At 53.2% G+C, this 15756-nt stretch overlaps 1 protein-coding gene across 6 annotated transcripts in view; it reads right to left on the bottom strand.

Annotated features, from left to right (window-relative positions):
- Nucleotides 1–14576, bottom strand: part of CUX1 (cut like homeobox 1) — a 231469-nt gene extending 216893 nt beyond the window's left edge. For all 6 annotated transcript variants that reach the window (XM_065731733.1, XM_065731728.1, XM_065731729.1 and 3 more), the window contains exon 1: nt 14493–14576. In XM_065731733.1, coding sequence (XP_065587805.1) covers nt 14493–14555 — 63 coding nt within the window. In that variant the 5' untranslated portion in view covers nt 14556–14576. The remainder of the gene's footprint in view (nt 1–14492) is intronic.
- Between the last annotated feature and the right edge of the window lie 1180 nt (nt 14577–15756).

The raw sequence follows: 15756 nt of genomic DNA, 5'->3' as shown, positions 1-15756 counted from the left end.
TTTCTGCCCTGCACACTGCTCCCAAGCAACCTGTTCAGGGCAGTGCATGCCCTCAGTGCCATAACACCTCAGGAGCAGCGCCAATTAAGGCAGTTAATGGAAATGCATCCAGGTCCGACCTAGGTGACTTTGCTTTCAAAACAGAACTGAGCTTTTGACTAAGGCTTTTATGACTGTTGGTCCACACCACAACTCTTGAGATGCTTACAGATACAGCCAGCATCTCTCTTCCCATGAGAAAGGTGGACTTGCCCTACTCAGTGGCAGCCACCAAACAGACCACCCCCCCTCTCCCCAAAGGAGACAACTTCCACTGCTTGTTCCCAAGGGCTGGTGCTGATGGATGTCTGGCATCACCGTAAGGGTCCTCTCAGGAAACTTTCCTTCCTGTTGAGTAAAATCGCAGCTGCTTTGTATTACAAATAGGAATTGTATTACAAGTATGAAGCGTTAAAACATTAATGAAACTTATGGAGGGAGAAAAAGCTGTGGACTATTCACACGCACAAAAACTAAGAGAGCATTTGAATGAAATGCTAATTTCCCCATGCAAACGGAAAAGAACACATTCAGAGACACATAGATCTATTTTATGTCTCATCTCAGGAATCATCATTATGTCACTATCTACAGCGGAGCTGAAATGAATTGATTCGAGAGACACAACGCACTGAAGTCACCAGCAGCACTTCCTATAGCAGTGAAATATTCATCACAGGTTTGACATCTGAGCACTGACTTGCACCGATCATGCTTAACTTGTCAGATGTCTGATGATCCCCAAACCAGGCAGTATATCCATAATCAGTCATTTCAGTGGTCCATAAGTTTTGGATTCAACATACCAAGTGCAGGGAGGTATTTCACTTAGACACTCAATGGCTACAGAGCATAATCTTGTCACTGTTCAAACTGCTTCATCTGTCCCAGCATTTAAAATTAAGTTGAAAAGAACCACTAGTGCTTTTAACTGTTCTTAAATTACACTAATTGCACTGTTAAGCACTTTAACATCCTTACGAAGGAAGCTAAGTAAATCACTGCTCAAAAGGATGGCTGTACAACCACTTCCACAGGCAGGACAGAGCTGTTGATATCCCCGAAGTGCACAGCAAGGACCTTTCAGACTCGATCAGACCAGCAGCAGATCAAAGCAGGGGCTACTCGTACCATTTGCCCAGGCAATGAACTATGTCAACATCAGCTACTGTAACATCATTATACTGTACGCGTGAAGAAGTGCGCAGAGTACTGAAGTCGTGCTGTCATGATACTATTTACACCCCGTCCTGCTAGCAAGGCAACTGATGTCATATGCCTGTACACAACAGAAACAAATTCACAACCCAGAAATTTCTGCTGGCAAGAGATCAGCAGGCTGTAATAAGCACTGAAAACAAACGATCCAGCCCTCAGCCAGACCTCACTGATGTCTGCTTGAACTATTACACGAGGCTAAAGCTTCACTGTTCTGACTACAAAGAAGTCATTACCAGCTTCAGCAATAATCTGAGGCAAAGCCAGGGACCACAATCTTTGGATTTTCAGGCCCATGAGCTTCTTTTATGGTATCTGCTTTCTTCATCCTATGTAACTGAAGAATACGTCCAGGTGTGGTGGTCACACAGCTTGATAGAAATATTCTTGTGCATTTTAAATCAGCATACCTGTACCAACATGCAGAGCCTGTCCAAAACAGATGCCTTTTGCTGACAAGTCCTTGTGGCAACCACGGGCAGAAGTCAAACCCAGTACAGCTCAGAAAGTTTCAAGAACAGCCACTATATACTAGATTTCCTCGATACACTGAACAGAAAGGAATGAAATGAAGAAATTCAGAGATTTCAAACCATCTGTATCTATCTGCACTGCGTATCAAACCATCTGTATTATATTCTTAGATCAGCAATAGCAAACCACTGGCACCAGTGCCAAGTTTGGCAGCACAGACGATTTGGACCGCCACCAACAAGAACGAGCTACCATGCCTCTTAGAATGAATTCTGTAGCAAACACCGAAAGGGTTGATCAACACAGATTATCACAGCTACAACAAGCCAACTAGTTTAAAAAACAGTATTTGCCATCCCACGGGAGATGATTTTGCGCTCGTGTGATATCCTCGGTGCTGAAAGCAAAACGACACACAAAAGAACGAAACTGAATCGTTAACCTTCTCCCCATCCCCGTCCCACAAGGAAATGGCTGAAACCACTCCGACTGGTTCTGAGCGGGGGCACTGGACCCGGAGCACCGCGCTGCTCCGTCCCGAAGCGCTCAGCCTGCAGCAGCCTCACACCCTGCAGCAGCCAGCTGACACGGGGAACTGCGCTGCAAACCAAACCCTCGGCAGCATGGGATGGTTGGACGACAGCACCCTGGTGGTCTTTTCCAGCCTTTAAGGTGGTATGGTTTGCTGGGGCATGGTCTGAGGCCCCATGTCAGTGTGATGGGGGGCACAGGTTCCTTGTGAGCTCCCTGCCTGGTGTGAGGGGCTGAGCTGCCTGCGCTGTTCCCTCGTCCCCCCCAGCTCAGCCACTGCACAGCACTCTGCTTCACCCGGGAAATTCCATCTATCCTTTGAAGTCTAGCCTAAATTTCAAAGGTAAAAATACCAAAATATCCTTGAGGATAAAGGTGCTGATGTGAAGAACACTGACTAACCCCAGAGATTTTATTTTCTTACTTTAAAAGAGCCCCAAAATAGCTATTCACCACCTTTTCCTCTACTCAAGATGTTGAGAACAACCCGCCTACCAAAAAGTCTCATTCTCTTAGCGCAAAGATTTTTGCATGGGTGGAACTCCTTAGCTAAAAAGTGATGATAAATAACACCCCCTCACTCCTGCAATCCTTCAGAGCAGTTTATGGGAACTAATACTGATTTGATCTGCAGGGTTAAGCCTGACCTTCCCAGCCGGCTGACGTCCAGCTCAGTCACACTGCCCGAAGATCTCAAGGTCTGGGTACTACAACTTGATGCCCAACAGCCTCAGTTCTCTGCTATCTTCTTTACCTTCATTGTCACATCCTTGATGTTTCCCGTGTGTAGGATCACCAAATGTAAGTCACAGCCACGACCAATGTATGAACAGCTCATCCATCACATCCCACACACAGCTTCGCAGGACGCTCCGCTTCAGCAGGGAGCACAAGGTCATCCCCAAACTGAAGGCACAAACCTCTGAAGCCAGGAATTGATCAGTATTCACAGAGCACTGAGGTGTTAAACCAGCAACGTTAGGCAGCACTTTTCCACCCTTTTGTACAGCTTATACATCAACTATGCTAACTGCTACAGAACAGGACTAGAAGTTCAAGAACTTGTCTGCACATTCTTCTCCACTACAAACCTGCCATGCAAAGAACAGGGCCCCCACGATCCTCTCCTCAAGGTAGTGGGTACAGCTTCAGCACACACTGAAAGCAGAGCACCTGCTGAAGCCTCAAATGAAAGGTATCAAAGAACAGCAGTTCTTCCTTTCCCCAATAAAACCTATTTGCACTTTAAGCTATGCATAATGTTTAAGTCTGTTAGGAATCCTATTATGAGAAACTTATTTTATGAGTCTGCCAAAAAGGATGGTTACCAGAAGCATAATCACAGTAAGCAATAAAGGCTGACATGGAGTATATTTCTAAGCAATTACAGCAGGTGTTTTAAAGGCATAAAGCTGCATTGTTATAAATCCATTTAGAGGCACAGACATGGAAAAAGCAAAAGGCCACCAGAAGGCTGAAAGCCACACAGCAGCCCAGCACTGCTCCTCCTCCCTGCAGCACCAATCCACCACCAACCTGAGCAAGTCAAAGCAATGCTGGGTTAAGTGTTCAAGGGGCAGTGCTGCAGCTGAACCACGAGCCCTCAATGGAGGCCGCAGCACATGCACACCAAGGATTGCTACATCTGTTTTAGATTGCTATAAGCTACCACTTCTTTTCAGTGCATACAGGGTGACGTGGAGCATCTCAGACTATGAATATGGTTGAAAGAGGAAAGGTGATGTTGGGGGAGCTCCAAGGACAGTGCTGGGTACTGTGTACTGCTCTTTGACGAGTCCTGCCCTGGACTTATCAAGAACTTGAATGTGAAATCTACCTACAAAACGCTGGAGGAAACTCAGGGAAAGCTTCCTTGCCAATGCAACACATAACTTTATAGAACAATTGCTGGTTATCAAACCGGCGTATGCCAAGAGACAACACTGACTATAAATATGACTACCAGCTATTCCACACAACCCCGAAGTGCCCTGCCAAGCCCTCCTTCATGTTCTCTCTCTCACACAGACAAAGGCCTCAAAGCCATGGGACATCTGCCAGGGAAACAAATGAAGTTAAAAAACCAGAAGAACACGAACATGTACTAACCTAAACTTGCGTGTTCTTTCTTCCCAATTCCTCCCCCAACGCCTCCCCCTACAAAGAGCACGTCTCACTTTGCTGTGCTCTCTTCCTTCTCCCAACCAGTCTTAACTCTTGGACCAATGTTTTAAAGTTTCCCTGCCTTTGAAAAAATAATGTTCTGCTCTTAAATGTTTTGCCAGATCTGGACCACACCCTGCCCTCTCCCAAAATCACGGCTGTTTGTCTCCTATTGCACATAATCAATTATAGCACTTTCAGGTTTGTATTTTGCATGGTGGGAGCCGATCCAGGAAGGAGATTGTGCCTGTGTGAGCTTGTGTGTTGACACAAACACACACACACGCATGTATACACACACACAGCTTGGTAAAATTGTTTTGTTTCCTTATAACTTTAGGGGATTTTCCTCAAACTGAGCTTTCCCCCTGCAAGCATACACTACCTGATCTGAAAAGGCAGCTGAAAATTTTCCACTTGCAGGTCGTGCTAATAACTGAAAACCCAAAGGGAAAAAAAAAACCCAAATCTTTGCTATTCTATCACTGCAAGAACTGAACACCAATCCCAAGCAATCCCAGCACAGAAGCACCCAGCACGTATCTCGGTTCCGCGTTTCGCTCTCGCTGCTTATTCCCGGATTCAGTGTCAGACACCAACTCCGATGTTTGACAAAAAAGGGATCCGGCAGATTGCCACCAGCCGCATCGTGCGCTGCCAAGTGAGAAATACAAGCTTGGAAACAGGCTCGAGATTCCAGCCAGGACAGCAAGGCTCGGAGCATCGCAGGAGTGACAGAACTGAGCGGGCAGAGGCTGCGGGGGACACGGGGAGCTGTGCGTGCAGCTGCTCCATGGGGCACTGCCTTCCACACCAACCTGCACAACTTCACCACGCAGCGTTACCCGGGAATAACTGCTGTTTTCTTCCTTCCGATCTTTCCTCTTAACTAAGCCCACTTTCCTGTGAACGTTCTGCACCTGAATTTTTTTTCTATTAGCTATGGCAAAGCGGCACCGAGCAGCTCCCAGAGTTCACAGCTTCGGACTCCTACAGCAGCTAGAAAGAAAGTTTACCTCCCAGAAGAGACAAGAATCATCTTGTTAATTTGTTCGGTAGCTCATACAACAACAGTGTGAACACCACGTGCAGACAAACACTCAATTTGTCTTCAGACAGTTTTTGGAAGACAGACATTTTATCAGCCTATCTGTTAACACTTTCCTTCAGAAAATATGTTTCGCTTGCCAGCAAACAAACAACAAAATAACGTGCTGTATCTGTACAGTGAGAGAGAAATAACTGGGAATTGGCTTCAAAGTGCTGCAAAAGCAGCAATATCCCAATGCACGGGATCACCCACGGGTGGGGGGCACCTCCTCGAGCCCACGAGCATCACCATGACCGACCAACCTGCTGGTCTGAGTGACAACAACAAGAAGACCTGGGGTGGGATGCTGTTATCTTTTCCCTATCTTTTCATTTGACCGAATGCACCAAGAGCTCAGGAGGTTTTCAACTTCCAAATCAAGAGCACAGAAGGAAATTTTAACTGGCAAACGCTGCTTGGGAGTAGTTTTGAATGAGACTTCCAAGGTCCTGAAAGCATTTTTAGCAAGTTCCATAAACTGTAGTTCTAATTGAGGATTAAATCCAGAGACTAAACGCCTCTTTATTTGAGGGCAGGGAGGCTAAAATCTTTTTGTATTAATGCTGAACTATATCATCTGATATTTTTGCTATGACCAACCTATAAAACCTGTCAGCTTCGCTCAGTTTACACAGGGCTCTAATTATGTTTAACCAGAATCTGAATGATCTAATTACTTAACATCTTCCAGCACAAAGTACCGAGGACATCTGGCTGAGCAACTGGCAAAGGAGGCTGAGGACTGAAGGGAGAGTCCTGTGCCCCGCGGAGTGCCCTGGGAGCAGCTCCCCTGGCACGGCCCATGCCAGCCACGGAGCCACAGCACCATGCCACGTACTGAGGGATGCTCAGACAGCAGTCTGGGACACACAGGAAGGTGCCATCGCGGCCCATTTGCTCAGACAGGTTCCCAGTTTGATTTCTTCCCCTCAGAAGCACTGCTGTCCACACCCAGCAGATAAACCTGACGTGGGCAAAGAGGTAAAACTAAAAGTGCTGGATAAAAACCCAGCGCGGCTGCTGCCCTCCATCCTTACTTCTGCTCGACGAACAGATGGAAACCAGCAATAACCATCTGCGTAAAGCAGCGAGAACTGTAAAGCACAGGAACTCCACAGAAATACACTAACGAGGTCGCCCGAGCATTTCCCTAATTGCGCGCTGCCCGTGACCTCTGCCAAGGATTTCAGATGGAAAACAAAACCGAAACGACGCGCGGGAGATCTCGCGGCAGCTGCGATGGAAGCACAGCCCAACCCCACATCCTGGGGGTGCTCTGGGAAACGGAGCTCTGCCTTGGACGCCTTACCACAGCCAAACCCAGCGCCCAACAACAGCAGCACGAACCATCCCCGCATGTGGCACACAGCAATCCTCCCAGATCAAAGGCGCTCTATTAATAACGCCGTGTCTTCATATTCCTCGCAGCTGAAAAACCCAATTAAAACATCGCAGCGACCTTTGAGCAGAGACCTCACTACTGTGGCACAGAGTATCAGGAGATGCCCTAAGAAGGGCTCCAGAGCAACGCGGATGGATGCGGCGCTCCACCTGTCTCACTGCTGTCACCGGGGTGGCAAAGGATGGCCTAATTCAATAAAAGATCTGAGAGGCTTTTATTAGGTCTCCCAACGAGTGTAACTGACAGCGAAACAAACAACATGTCAGGCCTTAAGTCAGCATTTAGAAAGTAAATTTGTAATGAAGAGCTGACAATCAAGGAGCCGCACAAAGGGGATGCTGCCGAGCGCTCGCTGCTCACTGCAGCACCGCCGCTTCCCAGCGCCCAAATTAACTTCGCAATTTGTCGGAAAAAATGATTATAGCAAATAAATAGGGCGTAAAAACGGCGTGATGTATGACTTCACTTTGCCACGACGTACCTTGAAGCAAATGAGATAAAGAGCAACGCGCGGCCTAAAACAACCCAAGTCGGCGCGTTCTTTTCCTACCCAGGCGCACCCGCTGCCTTCCTGCCACGAGACCTGAGTGCGGGTGGGAAACCACGAGCAGTGCACACAGCCACTGCTCCACGCCACACGGTCTGCAGTGCCTCCCCCACCTGGGCAGCAATGCCTCCCAGCAGCTCAGCGCATCGAGGCCCCGCAGCCACGGGGACGTTGGCACAGCACGGACTGGACTGCCCCGCCGACCGCTTCCCATGACTGTGGAAACAACCCGAACTACTAAGTTCTTCTTTTAATCCTATTGAAAGTAGGTTTTCACCGTTCCAATTTTAGACCTCAAGTCCTATTTACAGGACAGAAAATCCCAGATAGTGACATTAATCAAGTTTTCCTTCGCCTCGTGTACGATGTGGCACAGTAAAGGACGATCTGTGCTCGGGATGTGCCAGGATATCTCAGATGCAAATGGATTTTAATTTATTGCCCTAAACAAGCTGATTGCAGCACTGTCTGTGCAGTTTTAATCACTTCTGCTGTATTTACCATAACAACCCAAGGACAAAAAAGTTCTTGTTTCATTGTCCATCCCCCCCAGGCCTGCGCTGCATGGAAGCAGCCTCCCAGGTCACCCTACAGGGAGGGGAGGGGAGGGGAAGGGAAGGGAAGGGAAGGGAAGGGAAGGGAAGGGAAGGGAAGGGAAGGGAAGGGAAGGGAAGGGAAGGGAAGGGAAGGGAAGGGAAGGGAAGGGAAGGGAAGGGAAGGGAAGGGAAGGGAAGGGAAGGGAAGGGAAGGGAAGGGAAGGGAAGGGAAGGGAAGGGAAGGGAAGGGAAGGGAAGGGAAGGGAAGGGAAGGGAAGGGAAGGGAAGGGAAGGGAAGGGAAGGGAAGGGAAGGGAAGGGAAGGGAAGGGAAGGGAAGGGAAGGGGAATCTCTGTCCTCAGAACATCTATTTATTTACTTTTTTTAAAATGCAAACAGTTCTTGCTCTCAGGTACAGAAACTAAGGTTACAGTTCTGTAAGTAACTCTGCACAGAGGTCTCCCCGCAAATCAATTGCCAGACTGCTGGCTCCTGCTTTCTAAATGTTTAATATTATCCCATCTCCACAATTAGTATTAGCAAAGCAGCGATGCTCATACCAGACATACCGAGCCTGAGTTATTCCGGCACTATCAATATTAACACGCGCACACAAAAGTTGCGACACAAAAATAGATGCGCAGTTTGCTGACCAAATTAACGCGCTCGTATTTCAGATCATAGACAAAGGGAACATTTTATTTATGTCTGAAAACGAAGCAAACATCTTTAAGTGATAACGCGACATAAATTTACTTTGACGTGCATCCGCAATAAAACGTGTAAATATCCAATAAAAATAAAATGAAAAATAATTGCAGACAAAACGCCAAGTATAAATTTTATTGATCGACTCCGACGACATTTATAGTTGACATCCACAGAACAACGAGAAACAGAGGGGAGCTGACTGGAAATGGGAGATGGGGGAAGAGCCTGAGAAGGCGCTGGGCATGGCAGGAGGGGTGAGATTGGGAGGGGGGGGATCTGCCCCCACGGAGCCCATTGACTTTGCAAAGCTCCCCGAGCTGTGCATAGGGACCGGTGCCCCCGCCCCAGGGCTCTCCAGGCAGCCAACACGTGGGAAGTGAGCTGCCATCGATAGCTCTGATGGCACAGGAGATGTCTGAATCACGACCGGCGGCCCCAGCAGGAGGCTATCAACACCCGGGCTGCAAACCCTGAGCTGGGATACAGGCACTGCAGGGAAAAGTTTGGGGGTACCACACCACGTGCAGCTGTGTGAACACAGAACATCAGCACTCGGAGTGGAACCGATTTCCCTGAGCAGCCCTGCCTACACTGACTGCCCCACTGATGTGGGCAGCTTTAACGATGCACCCACAAACCCACGGGTATAGAATTAACACACCACTAGCCCCATACAGTGAGGGTTTTAAGCAGCCTTTAATGGACAGAGAAATCTGAAGGGAAACTTGATCAGTTAGGTCCCAATCACCAACAGTATTTGCTTAGGACACAGCTCAGTTCTCCATTCACATCTACCTCAATAAGCCCCTCTGCTTTCCATGAAGTAGGGGATGGACCCCACACACCCCACAGCCCCAGGGGAGCTACGGGATTGTGGCAGCAGGACAAATCCCATCCAACTTCTGCAGCCCATCACCTGCAGCACTACGCCTCAGTCTGACAGCTCCACTTCTGTAGGAGTGAGCCATGAAATGGTCATGAAAAGAATGATCTTCCTGTATCTGAGATGCATCTATACTTCCTTAGGTTCTGTTTATCTTAAAATGAAGATTCACAAGTTACAAGCCATCAATTCACTTTTTAAATCAGAACACTGAGAATACTGCTACTCCTAACATTGAAAATATGGTGTAGCAGTTGAAGAGCCATCAAACAGGAACTCTGCAGTCACCGGGCAGCATGGACTGCTGCACCTTGGGCACAGCTCTCCCCAGCCACCCCACGAGCTCAGTACAGAGGCAGGAGGACCCCGGCTGTGCTCTGACAGCACCGGGGTGCACAGTGCGCGGACTCGCTGGGAGCAGCTCCATCTCCTCCAGCTGCACTACTAGTATCTGCAGAAATGGGCTCTCCTCCTCACTGCACTATAACCAAAGTTTGACCTCCAAGCCCTGGTTTTAGGCTCACTCCTGAACTCTTTCCCCTTTTCCCTCTGTCCCTTCCAGCTCCAAGCAGCATCCTTTCCCCAGACTCCACTTGTTTTTATTTTTGCATCCCTACAGCTTCTCTTCAAGAGCCACAGGCTGAAGCCACCAGTCCCCAGCCAGGGGAGACCCCCACAACACAGGCACCAGCAGGGACCGGGATTACACAGAAAGAAACACAGGAGGAACCCCTGGGGACCCCGCAGCACGGGGGTTACCAGGAATCAGACTGCATCTGGGCCTCACCTCCATGCTCGGGTGGCTCTGAGCTCAGCTGACCACAGCTGGATGGGAGATCTCCATCACAGCATCGCTCCCTCTGTTTACCAACACTTAACCCAAATCCTCCTGCAGCTCACAGAAGCCCCGTGCCAGCACCTGCAGACGCTCTAACTCCAAGCGTGCTGATTCACTAGGGAGAGAGCACACACGGAGGACAGGAGCAGGACCTGCACTGATGAGTTGAGCTGCAAGAGCCTCGGAGAGCTCCATCCTCATGGGCCCTAAAAGCTCCCAGCCAGGGGCACGGCAACAAGTGGGAATGCAAAGCATCCAAGTCAGGCGGCTTACAGACCTCTGTTTATCCACTCCACGCTCCTGAGTGAGGTCAGCCCTCACCTCTGCCCCCCCAGAGCAGAGCCCCGCAGAGCCACAAACCCACCTGGGGACGGACGAGCACCCTGAGCCCCATCTGCAGGCACTCCATCACTGCGGGGCAGGGCAGCATGCGAGCCCGGCCAGCAGTTCAGACAGCGTCCGTCCATCTGCACGGCAGGGGCTGCTGCAGCACGGAGCCACGGGGCACTGCCAGCTCCCAGAGATACAGAAATTCACGTGGAGATACACAGCTCTGAGCACAGAGGGACCGAAGCACTGCATGAGCTGCAGCAGCCGCAGACAGCAGTGGATCCAGCACGAACCCGTGGCTGCCTGCTGCTTCCCCAGCGCAGCAACGCAGCGCCGTCTGAGAGAAGCTGCACATCCCACAGCCTGCGCCCAACGTCTGCACGCTTCGTGCTGACCTTTGGTAGGGACTTTGATCTGCACACACTCTCCGTCACCTGTTTGGATGTCGAGGTTCTTCACAACCCAAGCGCCACCGCTTGCTGTGCTTTACCACGATAATTAACAGGAAAAGCACAAGTGACAGATGTATTTGCCTTGTCAGGGCAGGGAAAACACGGACAAGCTGAGAACGGCTTCCACAACACGAGGAAGCCTTACCTTCACCACCGTAAGGACACTTCCTCAGCACGACACCCTATTTTCTCCCACCTTTCCTGAGAAATTCACCATGCACATCAGAGCCCCAACCCCTTCCCGGCACGGGGGCACTGCCTTCTGCAGCCGTGCCATTCCCACTGCCCCCCATCCCTCCGGGCTGTGTAGGAACACCACATTGCACAGGGACTCCAGCACACATCACATCCCAATGCTCCGCACACAGGACACCGCCAGGCACAGCAACAAGGTGAGAGCAGAACACCGCACGGACCGGCAGCCTGGCTGTGTGCACGGGAACACAGCACCCGCTGCCCTGGGAGGGCCCCAAGCTCCAGCACACACTGCCAGATCTCCTGAGCCTTCATTTCCAGCTCGGGATGATCAAACTGAACCTTGGGATCGCGCATCTTTCTCCATCCGTCTTTTGCATTACAGATTGACTTGCAAATAACAAATAACTGCTCAGTGGCACGTCGGACTTCTCGCCCATCGCTTATTTGCTGCTGTTGGATACAGACAGGCACAATCTTCACCCCAAACTTCCCCAACCGCTGCCACAGCCCGGAGCAGCAGCACAGAACCCAGCCACGGTGTGAGAGCACGCTGCCTGAAACACGTCTGCCTTCAGAACAGAAACTAAAAGTCTACAGAGAGCAGTACAGGCAAACGAAATTAACGCCGAGACGCTAATTCCACTTGTGATGAAGCACGTTAACTCCTTCACTCAGAGCAGATCAGCCCCTGCTCTGCTGCGATCGGATCCAAGAGCGGATGCCAAGAGCTCCACCTGTTTCTAATTAAATAATTGAATAGCTTCAGTATTTAAGCGCTACTCGCTGCTACTTCTTTTTTTCCAGAGTCTGTACAAATTTTGTCATGTTACAGAAAGATCAACGGTTGACTTTAAGCAATTAGTCACAGCGGAGCGGGAACCGATACCCCACCCCAGCGTCCATCGGACACCGTGCAGCAATAGGACGACACTTACAAAAACGAATACAGAAAAGCACGAGCCAGACCCAGGCTGACATTCCAGCCCCGCAGCGGCCGTGCTGCTCCGATCACACGCTGCCACTTGCTGCACTCAAACTGGTACACACCTGCCCAAAAAGCAACCGTGAGATTTTGGGAATGGTGCTTATTTCCAGCACACCTCAACACTCCATTCCTTTGGCCTCTCCATCAAGCAGTTCTAACCCCCCCAGCCATCCCACGGCCTCAGCTCGGGGCTGAGGGCAGGCTGGAGCCACGCCGGCTGTAGAGACACATCTGGACCTGCTGCTTCCTCTGACACAGACACGCTCGGGACCCACGCTGCCCCACTAGCGCAGCACTGGTTTCCCTGCTCACCAGCAGAGGGGTGTTTGTGGGAAGGTGTTGGTAAGCGGCAGCAGACCCACGGCCGTGGAGCTGTAGGGACCCATGGCGGTGCCTCCCAGCAGGAGATGCAGGAGCTGAGGGCGGCAGCGCTGCTCCAGGGATGGGATCCACATCTACCACCACTGCGGTCCGTGCACACCTTCACCACGAGTTACCCGACGTGGGACCTTCTTCCACCACGTGGCAAACTCACGCTGAAGTGATGTCATGCTGATTTCGTTACCTCTTTAGGAAATACAGCTGACCCCTATTAGAACAGCACCCAGGGCCGCGCGTTTTAGGGACAGTCTGAAAGGAAGAGCTGGCACTGACTGCAAGCTGCCATTGCACATCTCTCATCCCACTGGCACGCAGTCCAGTCCTGAACCCAACTTGTGCACGGCGTGACCCTGCCTGGAGCAGGGCAAAGAGATGTCAGGGAAAGGAGCTGTAGCTTGCTGTCATTGCACTTCAAATACATCACTGTAAACGAATGGGGGGGTGAGGGGGGGGGGGCACACACAGCTCTGTCAGACCCAACCTCACACTGCCGCTCCACCTGCAAGCGGTTGGGGGGGGGGACGACACTGCGCTGCCCTTTACGCGGACGGGTGGATAATAAAAAACAAACAGCGGCTCATCTGAGACAAACGAACCGCCCCGCGTCGGGATGAGAGGTGCTCCCCGGTCACTGCGGGGCTCTGTGAGCGGTACAGGGCCGCAAAGAGCCCAGCGCTGGCGTCACAGCGCGACGCTCCACAACAGGTTTTACAGCGCGCACACCAATCCAACCCCGATAAGAGCCCGCTTGGTCGCTTTTGCTTTTTTGTTTTGTTTTGTACCCCCCCCCCATTCCTTGACTCAGAACAGAGCGGTCCATCACCGCACCGCAGGGTCCGGTGACACCGCGGGTAACGCGCGGCGGAGCGCGGCCCGGATCCGCCCGTGCGGCGCTGCCCTTCGGGTCCCGCGCGGTTCCGCCGCCGCGCAGCGCTTCTCCCCCCCCCCGCACCGCCGCGCAGCCCTCGGCCAAACGCATCCCGACGCGACCCCTCCTCTTCCCACCCGCTCCCCTCTCCGCTCGGTAACCGCCGCGCGCCCCTCCGAGCGGGGAAAGTTCAGCCAAGTCGCGCAGCCTCCGCGCAAACAATACGGCGGCAGCGCTCCCTCCCGCCGCCGTCTCCCGCGGGGCCCCCGGTGCCGCCCCCCCACCCCCCTCCCGGCGCCGCGCGGAGGGTCCCCCCCTCCCGGGGCCGTCACCCCGGGGCCGCGTCCGGCGTTACAGCGCCCCCCCGGCCCCCGCCGCCCCGCGCCCCCGCGCACACAAAGTCCCGGCACTCGGGAAACTTTCCCCGGCCGCCGCGGGAGGGACGGAGGGGGATGGGGGGGGGAGGACGAGGGGAAGGAGAGCGCTCGGAGCGGCGGAGGCGGCGCGCGGCCCCGCGCGGTTCGGGAGCGGCGGAGCGCAGCCCCGGGACGGAGCGGGGAGAAGCGGCGGCGGCCCCGGCACGGCAGAGCCGGCTCCGGCGCCATCTTGGGCCGATCGATGAATTGAACAAAGGGGATCGATGTCCGATGGGGGCGCCGATCGGTGCGGGGGGGGCGGAGGGAGCGGCGCGGCGCGGCCGGGAGGAGCGGGGGTTCCCTGCAGGCGGCGGGGCCGGCGGCGGGAGGAGGAGGGGGGGGAGGCCGGGCCCGAGGGAAGGCGGAGAAGGGGAGTGGGGGGGGGGTCCGGCGGCGCGGCCCGGCCGGTGCGGCGAGCGGGGGAGCCTGACCTGCAGCTGCTGTAAATCAAAGCGCTTCCAATATTGAAACATCGATCCCACATTGGCCGCCATCTTGAGACATATTGAGACAGAGTGAGCGGCTGATAGAGAGAGAGAGAGGGGCTGGAGTTCGGAGCCGGGAGGGAGGGGGAGGGAGGGAGAGAGGGAGGGGGGGAGGAGGGGCGGGGGGGCGAGGGGAGGGCGGCGGCGGGGAGCGCCCAAATCCCGGCCTGGAGCCCGCGCCGCCCGGAACGCGGAGTCAGCGCGGGGGGGGGGGGGCGGGGGGGGTGAGGGGGGCGGTGCTCCGGAGCGCTCCCGGTGTTCCCCCCCCGCAGCGCCCGCGGGGGCAGTGCCAGAGCTGAGCGGGGGGGGGGGGCACCGGGGCTGCTGCCCCACGGAGCGACGGGGGCAGATGGGAGGGAAACGGCGATGGGAAAGTGCCCGGGGGGGGGGGGGGGTCCGGATCGCGGCGTCCTGTGGGGAGCGGATTTGTCTTGAAAAGGGGATTCGGGGCAGTGTGGGCGCTCGGGGGTCGGTGCCGCAGCGCGCTGCTCGGGGAGGGCCGGGAAATGCGGCATAGCTATAGGAAAGGAGGTTTATAAAGGTGAACGAAGTTATTTTGCGCCGAAAGATTATGCGCCCTATAAATGCGAACGTTTCTCCTTGCTCCTTTCCTGAAAAGCACGCAGCGCTCCGCCAGGCGCACCTCTTCCCAAAACAAACTGCGCTCACAGCCCGCAAATAGCGTCAGCCCCCGAAACCGCATCTCCTCGCCGGGGGAAGGGGCAGAGCCGTACCTGTCCCCCCCAGCTCAGCCCTGCGTGGGGCTCCCATCCTTCGCCCGGAGCTCCCATCCCCTGCCCCATCCTCTCCATCCCCTATATATCGCGCTCCCCAGCCCCGCTGTGCGCTCCCACCACTGTTTTGCACTTTGTCTGCAAGGGGAAAAGAAATACATCCCCCTCTGGGTGGGTAAGTGAGTGAGTGTAGGTTTTTCCTCGAGCAGTATTTGATCGCGGAGGGGGTCTCGTGCTCGCCCCGCTCGGTGCCCCGAGAAGTTAGGGCACAAACCGGCGCGGAGCGATCGCCGCCGCCGATTTCCCAACGCAGCACCGCCGTTTTCTGCCTCCATTTCCACTTTTTGCTGAGGCTGCTGCTCACAAAGATACCAATCGCGATGGCGGGTTTTATGTTAATGAGCCGCACGTAATGATCAACCCGGCAACTACAGACCTTCAAATTGTTGGCTGGCCGTGCCGGGCCGTGACCGATG

This window comes from Cyrtonyx montezumae, unplaced genomic scaffold, assembly GCF_038088225.1.
Source record: "Cyrtonyx montezumae isolate F1298 unplaced genomic scaffold, pur_monq_1.0 scaffold_15, whole genome shotgun sequence".
NCBI classification, from domain to species: Eukaryota; Metazoa; Chordata; class Aves; order Galliformes; family Odontophoridae; genus Cyrtonyx; species Cyrtonyx montezumae.
Note: the sequence above shows the minus strand (reverse complement) of the source record. Positions and strands in the feature narration are given on the sequence as shown.